This window comes from Mobula hypostoma, chromosome 5 (genome assembly GCF_963921235.1).
Source record: "Mobula hypostoma chromosome 5, sMobHyp1.1, whole genome shotgun sequence".
Taxonomy (NCBI): domain Eukaryota; kingdom Metazoa; phylum Chordata; class Chondrichthyes; order Myliobatiformes; family Myliobatidae; genus Mobula; species Mobula hypostoma.
The window spans coordinates 32,132,773-32,150,842 of record NC_086101.1 but is presented as its reverse complement, the minus strand read 5'-3'; the positions used below and the strand labels follow the sequence as shown (position 1 = coordinate 32,150,842).

At 50.5% G+C, this 18,070-nt stretch overlaps 1 protein-coding gene across 1 annotated transcript in view; it reads right to left on the bottom strand.

Annotated features, from left to right (window-relative positions):
* Positions 1-18,070, bottom strand: part of LOC134346734 (nitric oxide synthase 1-like) — a 70,910-nt gene that overhangs the window by 45,440 nt on the left and 7,400 nt on the right. The window contains exons 5-8 of the mRNA XM_063048308.1: positions 17,653-17,744; positions 7,216-7,357; positions 5,205-5,344; positions 887-1,061 (exon numbers count right to left, since the gene is read on the bottom strand). Coding sequence (XP_062904378.1) covers positions 887-1,061; positions 5,205-5,344; positions 7,216-7,357; positions 17,653-17,744 — 549 coding nt within the window. The remainder of the gene's footprint in view (positions 1-886; positions 1,062-5,204; positions 5,345-7,215; positions 7,358-17,652; positions 17,745-18,070) is intronic.

The window sequence follows — 18,070 nt, the reverse complement described above, 5'->3', positions numbered from 1 at the left end:
GAAGGTGGGGAAAGAGGTTGGAGGGAAAGTGGGGAAAGAGGGGAGGGAGGGTGGGGAAAGAGGGGAGGGAAGGTGGGGAAAGAGGTTGGAGGGAAAGTGGGGAAAGAGGGTGGAGGGAGGGTGGGGAAAGAGGTTGGAGGGAAGGTGGGGAAAGAGGTTGGAGGGAAGGTGGTGAAAGAGGTTGGAGGGAAGGTGGGGAAAGAGGGGAGGGAAGGTGGGGAAAGAGGGTGGAGGGAGGGTGGGGAAAGAGGTTGGAGGGAAGGTGGTGAAAGAGGTTGGAGGGAAGGTGGGAAAAGAGGGAGGAGGGAAGGTGGGGAAAGAAGGTGGAGGGAGGGTGGAGGGAGGGTGGAGGGAGGGTGGGGAAAGAGGGTGGAGGGAGGGTGGTGAAAGAGGGTGGAAGGAAGGTGGTGAAAGAGGGTGGAAGGAAGGTGGGGAAAGAGGGTGGAGGGAAGGTGGGGAAAGAGGGTGGAGGGATGGTGGGGAAAGAGGGTGGAAGGAAGGTGGTGAAAGAGGGTGGAAGGAAGGTGGGGAAAGAGGGTGGAGGGAAGGTGGGGAAAGAGGGTGGAGGGAAGGTGGTGAAAGAGGGTGGAGGGAGGGTGGGGAAAGAGGGTGGAGGGAAGGTGGGGAAAGAGGGTGGAGGGATGGTGGGGAAAGAGGGGAGAGAGGGTTGAAGGATGGGAGTGAATCTGGGATCTGGGACCAATGATGTTTGTTTTACCCTGTTGGTGGAATGAGGTGACTACAACTGAGAGAAGGGGAAGAGAGGGGAGAGTAGGTAGTTTGTCTCCTGATTCTCAATACAGGCAGTGTTCTCCTGCAGCCCCGTACAGGTAGCATATTCCCAGTACAGACAGAATATCCCCGGATCCTGGGCCACCGTCCTTACCTTCAGCAGACCGTAGCGGGAGGAGTCGCAGAAGTTGCGGGCGCTGATCTCGGGAGCAGTGTACCAGCCGTTGAAGGGGGCAGCCGGGAACTCCAGCCCCCCCACCTCCAGCATCATGTTGGCCACAGCAGGCAGGCCGTACCACCGGAGGCCCAGCAACGAGAACTGCTCACACCTGGGGACGGCAGGGGACGGTCAGACCAGGACACCAGGACCAGCACCACTCATGGATCAGTCAGACCGGGACCAGCACTACCCAGGGGACAGTCAGACCGGACACAGGGACCAACACCCCTCACGGGACAGTCAGACCAGGACACCGGGACCAACACCCCTCACGGGACAGTCAGACCGGACACTGGGACCAACACCCCTCACGGGACAGTCAGACCGGACACTGGGACCAACACCCCTCACGGGACAGTCAGACCAGGACACCGGGACCAACACCCCTCACGGGACAGTCAGACCGGACACTGGGACCAACACCCCTCACGGGACAGTCAGACCGGACACTGGGACCAACACCCCTCACGGGACAGTCAGACCGGGACACCGGGACAGCACCCCTCACAGGACAGTCAGACCAGGACCAGCACCACTCATGGGACAGTCAGACCGGGACCAGCACTACCCAGGGGACAGTCAGACCGGACACTGGGACCAACACCCCTCACGGGACAGTCAGATGGACACAGGGAACAACACCCCTCACGGGACAGTCAGACCGGGACACCGGGACAGCACCCCTCACAGGACAGTCAGACCAGGACCAGCACCACTCATGGGACAGTCAGACCGGGACACTGGGACCAACATCCCTCACGGGACAGTTAGATTGGGACACCGGGACAGCACCCCTCACGGGACAGTCAGACCGGACACTGGGGCCAACACCCCTCACGGGACAGTCAGACCAGGACACAGGGCCCAACACCCCTCACGGGACAGTCAGACCGGACACTGGGACCAACACCCCTTACGGGACAGTCAGACCGGACACTGGGACCAACACCCCTCACGGGACAGTCAGACCAGGACACCGGGACCAACACCCCTCACGGGACAGTCAGACCGGACACTGGGACCAACACCCCTCACGGAACAGTCAGACCGGACACTGGGACCAACACCCCTCACGGGACAGTCAGACCGGGACACCGGGACAGCACCCCTCACAGGACAGTCAGACCAGGACCAGCACCACTCATGGGACAGTCAGACCGGGACCAGCACTACCCAGGGGACAGTCAGACCGGACACTGGGACCAACACCCCTCACGGGACAGTCAGATGGACACAGGGAACAACACCCCTCACGGGACAGTCAGACCAGGACACCGGGACCAACACCCCTCACGGGACAGTCAGACCGGACACTGGGACCAACACCCCTCACGGAACAGTCAGACCGGACACTGGGACCAACACCCCTCACGGGACAGTCAGACCGGGACACCGGGACAGCACCCCTCACAGGACAGTCAGACCAGGACCAGCACCACTCATGGGACAGTCAGACCGGGACACTGGGACCAACATCTCTCACGGGACAGTTAGATTGGGACACCGGGACAGCACCCCTCACCGGACAGTCAGACCGGACACTGGGGCCAACACCCCTCACGGGACAGTCAGACCAGGACACAGCGCCCAACACCCCTCATGGGACAGTCAGACCGGGACACTGGGACCAACATCCCTCACGGGACAGTTAGATTGGGACACCGGGACAGCAGCCCTCACCGGACAGTCAGACCGGACACTGGGGCCAACACCCCTCACGGGACAGTCAGACCAGGACACAGGGCCCAACACCCCTCACGGGACAGTCAGACCGGACACTGGGACCAACACCCCTCACGGGACAGTCAGACCGGACACTGGGACCAACACCCCTCACGGGACAGTCAGACCGGACACTGGGACCAACACCCCTCACGGGACAGTCAGACCGGACACAGGGACCAACACCCCTCACGGGACAGTCAGACCGGACACAGGGACCAACACCCCTCACGGGACAGTCAGACCGGGACACCGGGACAGCACCCCTCACAGGACAGTCAGACCAGGACCAGCACCACTCATGGGACAGTCAGACCGGGACACTGGGACCAACATCCCTCACGGGACAGTTAGATTGGGACACCGGGACAGCACCCCTCACCGGACAGTCAGACCGGGACACCGGGACCAACACCCCTCACGGGACAGTTAGACCGGGATACTGGGACCAACACCCCTCATGGGGCAGTCAGACCGGGACGCCGGTACCGACACTACCCACAGGACAGTCAGACCAGGACCAGCAGCCCTCACCGGACAGTCAGACTGGGACTGAGATGTTTCTGGGGAGATGTTTCAGTGGGGGGGACATTTCTGGGGGCGGTGGAGAGATGTTTCGGGAGAGACATTTCAGGGAGACATTTCTGGGGGTATGTTTCTGTGGGGGATGGGGACATTTCTGGGGGGGATATTTGTGGATGGACAGTGAAGAAGCTTGTGTAAATTTACCAAAACTAATCACTGGAGGAACTCAGCAAAATCTGTAGACGGAAATATACAGTTGGCATTTTGAGATGAAACCCTCCACCGTATCTGATGTAAAATGACAAAGGGATTGATATCAGCTCTTTGGGTGAGATGGGCCAGAGATTGGCAAATGGAATTTAACTCGTGTGTTCAAAGTGATGCGTTTGGGGAAGGTAAACTGGGGGAACAAAGAGTTGACCTGGGTAGGCAGGCTGGTGAGGAAGGCGATTGGCAGGGTTACCATCATCACACAGGAAAGTGAGCACAGGAGTTGTCACAACACGCTATAATTGTTCAAAGCTTTGCAGAAACCACGCCTAGTAGCAGTTCTGGTAACTCAGCAAAAGGGAGATGGGATTAAACTAAATATTTATTAGGAAGTTGCTGGGGAAAGAGGGCTGAGTTACAAGGAGAAATGGGACATGCTGGTATAAGGGGTGACTTTATAGAGTGTATGAAATTATCAGGAGCAAAGACATTGTCTTGTTCATTATTTATTGTAATGCCTGCACTGTTCTGTGTTCTTTATGCAGTCCTGGGTAGATCTGTAGTCTAGTGTAGGTTTTTGTGTTGTTTTACATAGTTCAGTGCAGTTTTTGTATTATTTCATGTAGCACCATGGTCCTAAAAAACGTTGTCTCGTTTTTACTCTGTATTGTACCAGCACTTATGGTCGAAATGACAATAAAAAGTGACTTAACTTGACTTGACTTGATTTGACAGGGTGAGTGGTCACAGTTGTCTTCCCAGGATAGGGGAGTCCCAAACGAGACAGCAGAGACTTTAGGTGGGAGGGCAGAGATTTAAAGGCACCTGGGGGACAGCTTTTCACACCTAGGATGGGGGTATGGGGAATGAGATTTAAAAGGACCTGGGATTTTCACACAGAGGATGGGGGTATGGGGAATGAGATTTAAAAGGACCTGGGATTTTCACACAGAGGATGGGGGTATGGGGAATGAGATTTAAAGGGAGCTGGGGGACAGATTTTCACACACAGGATGGGGGGTATGGGGAATGAGATTTAAAGGGAGCTGGGGGACAGGTTTTCACACACAGGATGAGGGGTACGGGGAATGAGATTTAAAGGGACCTGGGGTTTTCACACACAGGATGGGGGGTATGGGGAATGAGATTTAAAGGGAGCTGGGGGACAGGTTTTCACACACAGGATAAGGGGTACAGGGAATGAGATTTAAAGGGACCTGGGGTTTTCACACACAGGATGGGGGGTATGCGGAATGAGATTTAAAGGGACAGGTTTTCACACACAGGATGGGGGTATGGGGAATGAGATTTAAAGGAACCTGGGGTTTACACACACAGGATGGGGGTTATGGGGAATGAGATTTAAAGGAACCTGGGGTTTTCACACACAGGATGGGGGGAATGGGGAATGAGATTTAAAGGGACCTGGGGGACAGGTTTTCACACACAGGATGGGGGAATGGGGAATGAGATTTAAAGGGACCTGGGGTCAGGTTTTCACACACAGGATGGGGAAATGGGGAATGAGATTTAAAGGGACCTGGGGTCAGGTTTTCATACACAGGATGGGGGAATGGGGAATGAGATTTAAAGGGAGCTGGGGGACAGGTTTTCACACAGGATGGGGGAATGGGGAATGAGATTTAAAGGGACCTGTGGGACTGGTTTTCACACACAGGATGGGGGTATGGGGAGTGAGATTTAAAAGGAGCTGGGGGACAGCTTTTCACACCGAGGATGGGTGTATGGGGGACTGGGCCAGGGGCCAGTTTCCACGCTGAATTCTGTGACTCACTGTGGGTGCTGAATGGGGACTTCGAGGATCAGCTCCGGGGGGATCTCGAAGAGCTCAGGGTCTTCTCCATTGGCCTGGAGCAGCAGGGGCAGCACCGTGAACCGACTGCGGACCGGGTTCCAGCCCAGACGCAGGCAGAGCTGTGGGTGGGGAGGGAATGGGAATGTTGACAGGCACCACATCAGCGTACATTGCCAGCTCATACCTTCACACACCACCCTACCCAACACTCCCCAACTCCCATCTCATCCTATCTCCAAGCCCTCCCTTCAATTCCCTTCATCACACAGCATGTCCTGTGGGTAGGCGAAAGGGGAGAGAGTGGGAATGGTGGCTCCCAACTCACCACTTCATTAACCCACCGATCTTCACTCCCAACTCATCCCTTCATTAACACACCGATCTTCACTCCCAACCCACCGATCCTCACTCTCAACTCATCCCTTCATTAACACACCGGTCTTCACTCCCAACTCACCGCTCCTCACTCCCAACTCACATTCATTAACACACCAATCTTCACTCCCAACTCACCGATCTTCACTCCCAACTCACATTCTGATTAACACACCGATCGTCACTCCCAACACCACACACTCATTAATCCACTGATTCTCACTCCGACTCACACTCTCATTAACACGACGATCTTCACTCCCAACTCATCCCTTCATAAACCCACCGATCCTCACTCTCAACCCACACCAGTATCACTTAACATCAACTCCTCACTACTACCCCCCAGTGCTTCAAACCTCACCTCAAATTACCCCTCATCACACTCTGACACTCCATATTAACATATCTCAGCGTCATACCCCATTCCATACCCCAAATTCATGTCTCTCTCCAGCCCCTACAACACATTCTCTGGGAGCGACAAAAGGCAATGTGGGGTAACAAGGACGTGGTGAAATATATATCTCTCACACACACACACAAATGCACTTCCCCCCACAAATACACCTCTCCCCCACACACACCTCTCCCCCCACACACACACCTCTCCCCCCACACACACACCTCTCCCCCCGCACACACCTCTCCCCCCGCACACACACACCTCTCCCCCCACACACACCTCTCCCCCCCACACACACCTCTCCCCCCCACACACACACACCTCTGCCCCCGCACACACACACCTCTGCCCCCGCACACACACCTCTCCCCCCACACACACACCTCCCCCCCACACACACACACCTCTCCCCCCACACACACACACCTCTCCCCCCGCACACACCTCTCCCCCACACACACACCTCTCCCCACACACACACATACACCTCTCCCCACACACACACACACACACACACACACACACCTCTCCCCACACACACACACACACACACCTCTCCCCACACACACATCTATACACCTCTCCCCACACACACACACACCTCTCCCCACACACACATCTCTCCCCACACACACACCTCTCCCCCACACTCACACACACCTGCCCCACATACCCACACCTGCTCCACACACCATCCAAGCCCCAGGTACACATCCCTGACCCCACCCACACAATCACACTCGTTTCCTACACTTACACACCCCCAACCCACCCCCACACCGCACCCACACCCACCCCCATCCCCACCCACAAATCCCTAGCCCACACAGACACCCCTACCCAATTGACAATGCTACAGACCCCGACCCACATCCACAAACACCCTTCGCACTCCCACATCACCACCCCCACCCCTTCACTGCAGCCCAGACTCCCCTGTAACATACCCCACTCGTACGCTGCACATACCCCACCTGTACGCTGCACATACCCCAGCCGTACGCTGCACATACCCCACTCGTACGCTGCACATACCCCACCCGTACACTGCACTCTCACTCTCACCATCCCCAGCACTGCTTCACACCCCGACTCTGTCCTTCAGCCACCAACAGACCCAGGTTGGATCCCTGGAGAGCTTGTGGATCTCCCCAACCTGCCACCCAGATTCTGGAAGCCACCCTTCCCCCCTCCCCCTCTCCCTCCTACCTCAGTGAGCTCCACGTTGGCCCCATCGCCCAGCACAGTGCCGTCCTCCTGCGGGAAGCCCGCATACCGGATGAACTGGCTGTTCCAGATTCGGAAATCTCCCCTCCCCTCTGCCCTCTGAGGGAAGACGGTGATGGCAGACCTGGAACACAGCAGACAGTAAGGGTAGGGACAGAGTGTGGGTGGCAGAACTCCCTCGCTCCCTCGGACTGGGGTACACTGAGTAACAAGGAGAACTCCCTCCACTGGGGTATACAGGGTAACTCACAGGAGCTGCCTCCGTCCCTGGGACTGGGGTATATAGGGTAATACACGGGAAACTACCTCACTCCGTGGGACTGGGTTATATAGGGTAATACACGGGAAACTACCTCAACCCCTGGGAGTGGGGTATATAGGGTAATACATGAGAAACTACCTCAATCCCTGGGACTGGGGTATATAGGGTAATACACGGGAAACTACCTCACTCCGTGGGACTGGGGTATATAGGGTAATACACGGGAAACTACCTCAACCCCTGGGAGTGGAGTATATAGGGTAATACATGAGAAACTACCTCAATCCCTGGGACTGGGGTATATAGGGTAATACACGGGAAACTACCTCAATCCCTGGGACTGGGGTATATAGGGTACACGGGAAACTACCTCAATCCCTGGAACTGGGGTACACAGAATAACATGGGGAGTTCAGTCACTCCCCTTCTGCAGGACTGGATAGACATAGTAACATATAGGGAGCTCCCTCACTCCCTCACCAAGGCTGGGTACACAGGCTAAAACTGAGGGGCCTTCCTCACTCCCTCCCCATGTCAGGACTATACAGGGAAACACTCGAAGCTCCCTCATTCTCCTCAGGACAGGGTACGTGCAAGATTGACAGAAACTGCAGAGGGTTTAGACAGCCAACGTCTTCACGGGCAAGATCCTTCCCACCAGCAAAGACATCTTCAAAGGGTGTTTCCTCAAGAAGGCCACGTCCATCACCATCTACTAATACAGCGCTCCAGCCTGAGGGGTTTACAATTCACCCCATCAGGTCAAGTCAAGTTATTCAACATGTATACTGCCAAACGAAACAATGTTCCTCCGGACCAAGGTGCACAACAGTTCATGTAACTCACACACAACACAAAAAATAATACTAACACAAAGAAATTAACAAGTAATAAGATGCAGTTACAACCCAAGTCAAAAAGTAAGCAGCATAACGCTATTGGAGCTTTAAACATGATGAGAGCAGGGTAGTGGCAGGGAATTCAGCAATCTCACAGCCCGGGGGAGAAGTTGCTTCCAATGGTCTCCTGAATAGGGAAAAAGTGGCAGCTTCCAGTTTATGATATCTCGTTGTGGCATATGGACACGGTGGGCTTGCCCCAGTCCTGTATCTGCACTCTCCACCTCACCCGGACCACCTGGCAGTGAAGTGCTGACTGCTCTGCCTCCTGTGAGTAGTTCCCCACTGTTACCATGACCGCAGTCTGCAGCACACCCCAGACAGGCAGCAAGCTGGCACTGGGGGACCTGTGCGCTGCCATCGACCGGAACAAAGAGGCGTACCCTGATGCTTAACGTATCAAGGCAGGAGACTTTGATCAGGCAACTCGGAGAAGTCTCAGCCCAACTATCGACACATCTCCTGCAACACCACAGCATCCCATACACTCGGCCACAGTACCAGCATCGGTGACACCCGCACTGTATTAAATCCGGCTGCGTGGCTGTGCTCCCTGTCTCTGCCCACCGAGACTGAGGAGCACAGCACTAGTGTAGACGGTGACAGCTGGACAGGAGAAGCAGAGGAGGGAATTCAAGTCACAGAAACATAGAAAACCTACAGAACAATACAGGCCCTTAGGCCCACAAAGTTCTGCCGAACATGTCCTTACCTTAGAACTACCTAGGCTTACCCATAGCCCTCTACTTTTCTAAGCTCCATGTACCTATCCAGGAGTCCCTTAAAAGATCATATCGTTTCCGCCTCCACCTCCCCATTCCACGAACTCACCACTCTCTGTGTAAACAATTTACCCCTGACACCTCCTCTGTACCAACTTCCAAACACCTTAAAACCCTGCCCTCTCATGCTAGCCATTTCAGCTGTGGGAAAAAGCCTCTCACTAACCACATGATCAATGCCTCTCATCATCTTATACACCTCTATCAGGTCACCTCTCATCTTCCGTCGCTCCAAGGAGAAAAGGCCGAGTTCACTCAACCGATTCTCACAAGGCATGCTCCCCAATCCAGGCAACATCCTTGTAAATCTCCTCTGCACCCTTTCTATGGTTTCCACATCCTTCCTGTAGTGAGGTGACCAGAACTGAGCACAGTACTCCAAGTGGGGTCTGACCAGGGTCCTATATAGCTCCACATTACCTCTCGGCTCTTGAACTCAGTCCCACGGTTGATGAAGGCCAATACATCGTTTGCCTTCTTAACCACACAGTCAACCTACTCAGCAACTTTGAGTGTCCTATGGACTCGGACCATAAGATCTCTCTGATCCTCCACACTGCCATTAATACAATATTCTGCCATCATATTTGACCTACCAAAATGAACCACTTCACACTTACCTGGATTGAACTCCATCTGCCACTCCTCAGCCTAGTATTTGCATCCTATCGATGTCCCGCTTTAACCTCTGACAGCCCTTCACACTATCCACAACACCCCCAACCTTTCTGTCATCAGCAAATTTACTAACCCATCCCTCCACTTCCTCATCGAGGTCATTTATAAAAATCATGAAGAGAAAGTCAGTGGACTGGACCACAATTAAGAATTCATCAGCAGACATAACTGAATTCAGTGTACTCAGACAGCAGGCACAATCCTCCCCACCATTGAGAACTTCTTCAAAGGCAGCATCCATTATTAAGGACCCTTGCCATCCAGAAAATGCCCTCCTCATTACTACCACCAGAGAGGAGATCCAGGAGCCTGAAGACCGACACTCAATGTTTTAGGAACAGCTTCTTCACCTTTGCCATCAGATTTCTGAATGGTCCATGAACTCAGTCTCACTATTCCACTTCTGCGCAATTTATCAATAAATACTTAGAGTAATGTAGAAAATACTTCCAGTATTTTTGTCTTGCACTATACTCCTGCCTGTAAATTTCATAACGTAAGTCAGTAATAATAAACCTCAATTCCACTTCCCATTCCAACATCTACTGCTGCGATCAGGCCACCCTCGGGTTGGAGGAGCAACACCTTATATTCCATCTGGGTAGCCTTCAACCTGATGGCATGAACATCAATTTCTCGAACTTCCTACAACTGCCTCCACCACCCCCCCCCCATCATCATTCCCCATTCCCATTTCCCTCTCTCACCTATCTCCATACCTACCCATCACCTCCCTCTGGTGCTCCTCCCCTTCCCTTTCTTCCATGGTTTTCAATCCTCTCCCATCAGATTCCCTCTCCTCCAGCCCTTTATCTCATTCAACAATCAACTTCCCAGCTCCTTACTTCAACCACCCCTCCTCCGATTTCACCTATCACCTGCTACCTTGTACTTCTTTCCTCCCTCCCCCACCTTCGTACTCTGACCTCCCCTTCCTTTCCAGTCCTGATGAAGGGTCTCGGCCCAAAACATCAACTGCTTATTCATTTCCTTAGGTGCTGCCTGACCTGATGAGTTAGACCATAAGACTATAAGACATAGGAGCAGAATTAGGCCATCTGGCCCATCGAGTCTGCTCCACCATTCAATCATGGGTGATCCTTTTTTTTTCTCCCCACTTCAACCCCAGTTCCCGGCCTTCTCCCCATAACCTTTGTTGTGCCCAGTCAAGAACCTATCAATCTCTGCTTTAAGTACACCCAATGACCTGGCCTCCACAGCTGCATATGGCAATAAATTCCAAAAAATTTACCACCCTCTGGCTAAGGAAATTTCTCCGCATCTCTGTTTTGAAAGGGCACCCCTCTGTCCTGAGACTGTGCCCTCTTGTCCTAGACTCTCCCACCATGGGAAACATCCTTTCCATATCTACCCTGTCTAGGCCTTTCAACATTCAAAAGGTTTCAATGAGAACCCCCCCCCCATCTTCTAAATTCCAGCGAGTACAGACCAGGAGCCACCAACCGTTCCTCATATGATAACCCTTTCATTCCCAGAATCATCCTTGTGAACTTCCTCTGGACCCTCTCCAGTGCCAGCATATCTCTTCTAAGGCGAGGGGCCCAAAACAGTTCACAACACTCAAGATGAGGCCTCACCAGTGCCTTATAAAGCCTCATTATCATATCTTTGCTCTTGTATTCTAGACCTCTTGAAATGAATGCTAACATTGCATTATCTTCCTCACCACCAACTCAACCTGCAAGTTAACCTTTAGGGTGTTCTGCACGAGGACTCACAAGACCCTCTGTATCTCAGATTCCTGGATTTTCTCCCCATTAAGATAATAGTCTGTACATTTATTTCTACTACTAAAGTGCATGACCGTGGATTTTCCAAAATTATATTTCATTTGCCACTTTCTTGCCCATTCTCCGAGTCTGTCTAAGTCCTTCTGCATCCTACCTGTTTTTTCAACACTACCCGCCCCTCCACGAATTTACAAACATCATCTAAATCACTGATATACAACATAACAAGAAGTGGTCCCCTGCAGAACACCACTAGTCACTGGCAGACAACCGGACAAGTTTCCTTTTATTCCCACTCACTGCCTTCTTTCAATCAGCTAATGCTCTAACCACGTTAGTAACTTTCCTGTAATATCACAGGCTCTTAACTTGGTAAGCAGCCTCATGTGTGGCACCTTGTCAAAGGCCTTCTGAAAGTCCAAATATACAACATCCACTGCATCCCCTTTATCTATCCTACATGCAATCTCCTTGAAGAATTCCAACAGGTTTGTCAAGCAGGATTTTCCCTGAAGGAAACCATACTGACTTTGTCCTATCTTGTCCTGTGTCACCAAGTACTCCATCACCTCGTCCTTAACAATTGACTCTAACATCTTCTCAACCACTGAGGTGAGGCTAACTGGTCTATAATTTCCTTTCTGCTGCCTTCCTCCTTTCTTAAAGAGCTGAGTGACATTTGCAATTTTCCAGTCCTCTGGCACCATGCCAGAGTCCAATGATTTTTGAAAGATCATTATTAATGCTACCACAATTTCTAAAGCTACCTCTTTCAGAACCCAAGGGTACAGTTCATCTGGTCCAGATGACCTATGTCTTTCAGCTTTTTGAGCACCTTCTCCCTTGTAATAGTAACTGCACCAACTTCTCTTCCTTCACACACTACAACATCTGGCACACTGCTAGTGTCTTCCACAGTGAAGACTGATGCAAAATACTTATTTAGTTCATCTGCCATCTCCTTGTCCCCAGTTATTATTTCTCCAGCCTCATTTTCTAGCAGTTCTATCTCCACTCTCATTTCTCTTTTATTTTTTTACTTACTTGAAAAAGCTTTTACTAGCCACTTTGATATTATTTGCTAGCTTGCTTTCATATTTCATCTTTTCCCTACTAATGATTCTTATAATTGCTCTCTGTAGGTTTTTAAAAGCTTCCCAATCCTGTGTCTTTCCACTAATTTTTGCTTTGCAGTATGCCATCTCTTTGTTTTTACATTAGCTTTGATTTCCTTTGTCAGTCATGGTTGTACTATTTTACCATCTGAGTATTTTTTCATTTGTGGAACACACACGTCCTGCACCTTCCTCATTTTTCCCAGAAACACAGATCGTTGCTGCTCTGCTGACATCCCTGCCAGCAGTTCCTTCCAATTTACTTTGGCCAACTCCTCTCTCATATCACTGTAATTTCCTTTACTCCACTGAAATACTGCTACGTCAGACTTTACTTTCTCCTTATCAAATCACAAGTTGAACATAATCATATTGTGATCACTGGTTCCTAAGGGTTCTTTTGCCTTAAGCTCCCTAATCGTCTCCAGTTCATTACATAACACCCAATCAAGTATTGCTGATCCTAGTAGGTTCAATGACAAACTGCTCGAAAAAGTCATCTCTTAGGCTTTCAACAAACTCACCCCCTTGAGATCCATTACCTCCAGTTCCTCCAGCATTTTGTGTGTGTTGTTTTGGATTCCCAGCATCTTCAGATTTTCTTGTGTTTGCAAACCTCATTTTGATTTTGATTCTGAAAATGTCACACTCATCACCAATTTCTTAAGGACGTGCAGGAGTAAGGTGCACTCATAAAATATTCCAAGTTTTCCCAACCAGAAACCTTGGAATGACCAGAGATTTGTAACCTACTGAGGCTGGATTTCTGATGTTTAATGCTGGCAACCCAGAGACATGCAGTATAAGTAAAGATGTAATGTTGAGCTTTTATAAAGGACTGGCAAAGCCTCTCTTGGAGTATTGTGAGCAGTCTTGGGCCCTTTATCGTGGAAAGGGTGTGTAGACTGGAGAGGGTTCAAAGGAGATTCACAGAAATAATTCCAGGATCGAATGGCTTGTCGTATGAAGAGCACTTGATGGCTCAGGGCCTCTATTCATCAGAACTCAGAAAAATGAGGGGTGACCTCATCGGAACCTATCGAATGGTGAAAGGCCTTGATAGAGTGGATGTGGAGAGGATGTTTCCTGTGGTGGGAGAGTCTAAGACCAGAGGACACAGCCTCAGAATAGAGGGGTGTCCTTTTAGAACGGAGATAAGGAATTTCTTTCACCAGAGACTGGTGAATCTGTGGAATTCGTTGCCACAGGCAGCTGTCGAGGCCAAGTCCTTACGTATATTTAAAGAGGTTGATATATTCTTGATCAGTCAGGGCATGAAGAGATACAGGGAGAATGAAGATACTGGGGCTGAGAGGAAATTTGGATCAGCCGTGATGAAATGGCGGAGTAGACTTGATGGGCCAAATGGCCTGATTCTGCTCCTGTATCTTATGGTCTAATGGTCTCATAGGCCCAGGTATGACATCCGGAAGGCCACTGCAAGCATGAAGAGACAATTCTGACTAAACTGGAATCAGAGACTGATGCTCAACGATTGTGGCAGGGCTGCACAATGTGACTTCCCACTGGGCAAGGTTGGTCAGCATTTCTTCTGGATAAGCTCAATGTTTTTTATACACACTTCGACAGGAAGAACTATGGCACACCCGTACAAGTCCAACCTCCAAGTATCCATCCGGGGGGTGAATCCACAAAAGGCGTCTGGCCCAGACAGTGTACCTGGCTAAGTACTGAAGACTTGTGTGGACCAACCAGCTGGAGTTCTTATGGGCACCTTCAACGTATTGCGTCAGTAGTCTGAGGTTTCCACCTGCTTCACAAAGCCACATGTTGTACCAGTGGCCACGAAGAGCGCAGTGACCTGAAAGTGCACTGAGGTGTTGGTTATGGTATGAACACCTGCTGCCTCAGAGATGACCTGGACCCACTCCAATATGCTGACCACAACAGGCTGACAACAGATGCAACTTCTCTGGCTCTCCAGGCTCTTCGCGATCTCCTGGTCAACAGCAACTCCTACATCAGGCTGCTGTTCATTGACTGCGGCTTAGCGTTCAACTCTGCCTCCCCATCCAAACTCACCATCAAGCTGCAAGACATGAACCTCTGTATCTCCCTCTGCAACACACACAAAATGCTGGAGGAACTCAGCAGGCCAGGCGGCGTCTATGGAAATAAATAGTCGATGTTTCAGGCTGAAACCCTTCGGCAGGACTGGAGAGAAAATGCTGAGGTGTAGATTTTAAAGGTGTGGGGAGGGGAGGGGGAAACACAAGGTGATAGATAAACCTGAAAGGGAAGGGGCCCTCCATCAACGCTGCCCTCAACTGCATCTCTTCCATTTCATGCGTGTCTGCTCTTACCCCATCCTCCTGTCACCCTACCAGGGATAGGGATCCCCTTGTCTTCAGCTACCACCCCACCAGCCTCCACGTCCAGCACATAATTCTCCAAAACTTCCGCCACCTCCAACGGTATCCTACCACCAAACACATCTTTACCTCCCTGCACTTTCTGCTTCCCACAGGGATCGCTCCCTATGCAACTCCCTTGTCCATTTGTCCCCCCATCCCTTCCCACCAATCTCCCTCTTGGCACTTATCCTTGCAAGCGGAACAAGTGCTACACCTGTCCCTACACCTCCTCCCTCACTAAGCAGGGCCCTAAGCAGTCCTTCCAGGTGAGGCGACACTTCACCTGTGAGTCTGCTGGGGTCATAAACTGTATCCGGTGCTCCCGGTGTGGCCTCCTGTATATCGGTGAGACCCAACATAAATTGCAGATTGCTTCACCGAGCACCTACACTTCGTTCACCATAAGAAGTGGAATCTCCCAGTGGACCCATTTCAATTCCACTTCCCATTCCCATTCTGATATGTCTATCCATGTCTTTTAAATCTATCCCTCAGCTTTCTTCTCCAGTCCTGCCGAAGGGTTTTGGCCCAAAACGTCGACTGTACTCTTTTCCATAGATGCTGCCTGGCCAGCTGAGTTCCTCCAGCATTTTGTGCGTGTTGCTCAGATTTCCAGCTTCTGCAGATTTTCTCTTGTCTGTTTCTCACACTGCAGCTCGATTCTCGAGTTCCATATCAGCAGATCTGAGAGAAGATTGGTAACAACATCCTTCCTCACTGACCATCAACATACATGCCCCTTAAGGCTGCATTCTCAGCCCCCTGCTCTACTCTCTATACCAGGGGTCAGCAACCTTTTTACCTCTGTAATGAGCAGACGGTGGGCCAGATAAATACCATAAAAAACTTGAAATATAGGAATCATCCATTTAAATACATCTAGTTATGTTCTGCCTCAAATTAATGAATAACGCATGCTGGAAAATCATTTGTGCTTAACCAAGGATGTCAATTAGTAATCAAAGAATTCAATTTAGTTGCAATTTATTTCAATCAAGGCATCTTTTGAATCTATTAAAAGGTCACAAATAATCTTTAAACATAAAACGTATGAACATGATGCATTGAATGGTGGTAAATTAAGTAAAATAAAAAAGAAAATGTTAATGCAAACAGTCAATAAATCAATGTGAAACTTGATGCTGTTTGTTGTTTGAAAGCTTCTCAATATTGGGTGTCAGACTTGTTGATGCCAAGAGCATGACATTATCCAGATGGGCATCAGTCAATCTTGTTCTCAAATGGTTCTTGGTGTGCTTCATTTTTGAAAATAATTGCTCACACAGGTAAGTGTTGCCAAACAATGATGCCATCTTTTTTGCATGGTCCACTAAGTTAGGATACTTCCCACTTGGATGAATATATTTTCTATAGAAGTCAAGCACTGACATATCTTCAGAATGAAATTTCAATCTCAATATGTAGTCACACCACATCTCAATCAATTCCATTTGAAAAATTTCTGATCCACTTCCACATCAAATGGAGTAGCAAACAGCTTGAACTCATTTGCATGCAAGCGAAAATCAGCAAAACGAAATGAAAACTCTTTTCTCAATTCTTGGACCTTTGTCTCATTTTCTAGACAAACGAGACAAACTGGTTTCCCAGCTTGCTCGATGAAGAAGTAATCTAGCGTTCAAGTGTTTTGGAAATTTCAGCACTCAGTGTCTACCCTCCTGCGTTTTGCATTTATTGCCATTGGAATTTTTTTCTTTGATTTCATTTCGAAACGCGAGTTATTCAACAAGTATCGTAAGCACATGTAAATATCTGGATATTTAGCGTGGATTTCTTGTTAAAAAATAGTGACGCTGTTTCTGTTTACAGATTTGAACGATCCCATCGGAAAACCTGCGCTTGCACAGAGAGTATCTAATACATGTTAATAGAGTAGTCTGCCTTCTCGTCATTCGTATATACCAGGGCTTGGTTTGGAACAAAACGGAACCTGGGACCAATGTAACAAGACGCCATGCACGTCCATCAGTGTGGTCACGTGAAACACTCAGAATGAGGAAAAATTGCTCGCGGGCCGGATCTGGCCCGTGGGCCGTAGGTTACCTACCCTGCTCTATACACACTTGTCACAGCTTCAATGCCATCTTCAAATTCGCCAAGGACTCTACTGTTGTTGGACAAATTACAGGCACCGATGAGTCAACACACAGGATACCTGGATCAGTGGTTCCAGAACGGCAACCACTCGCTGATTGTCAGCAACACCAAAGAGCTGATTGTTGATTTCAGAACAGGGAAGGAGGGTGATCATGTATCAGTCTACACTGGGTGACCAACCGTGGAGAGAGTCAGCAACCTTAAATTCCTGTTGGCAACATATTGGATTACCTGTGCTGGGCCCAGCATAAGGATGCAATCACAAGGAAAACATGCCGGCGTCTCGACTTTCTTAGGAGGTTCGGTTTGTCACCGACCACTCTAATAAACATCGATGGAAGTGCAGTGGAAAGCGTCCTGACTGGTTGCGCCAGAGTCTGGTAGGGAAACTTAAATGCTCGGGGATGCGAGGATTTGCAAAGCGAGGAAAGGAACTTACCTGATATTGCCCTTGTTGGTCGAGTATCTGATGTGGTTACAAATGGAGTTGAACATTTCCGGCACCGAACTGCAGTCACGGGCGTCAAAGAGCTGTGGGGAGGGGGAAGACCGTGAAGGGAGAGCATGAGGGGTGGGTGCGTGGGGGGGTGTGTGTGTGTGAGAGCGGCTGGGTGGGGGGAGAAAATGAGGTGTGAGGGTGTGAGATGTGAGAGTACAGAAGGGGGGGTTAACAACTGGGATGGGGGAGGATGCAGAGACTGTGGCAGGAGGGAAGGGTGAGGGGCTAGAGAGAGTGTGGGGGGAAGGGGAGTTGAGCAGGAGGTGGGAGTGATGAGGAAAGGGGCCAGTGTGACTGATGAGGGTGGGTGGGCTGTGAGGGGTGTGGGAGGAGGGTGTGGAGGGAGGAGATAACAGAG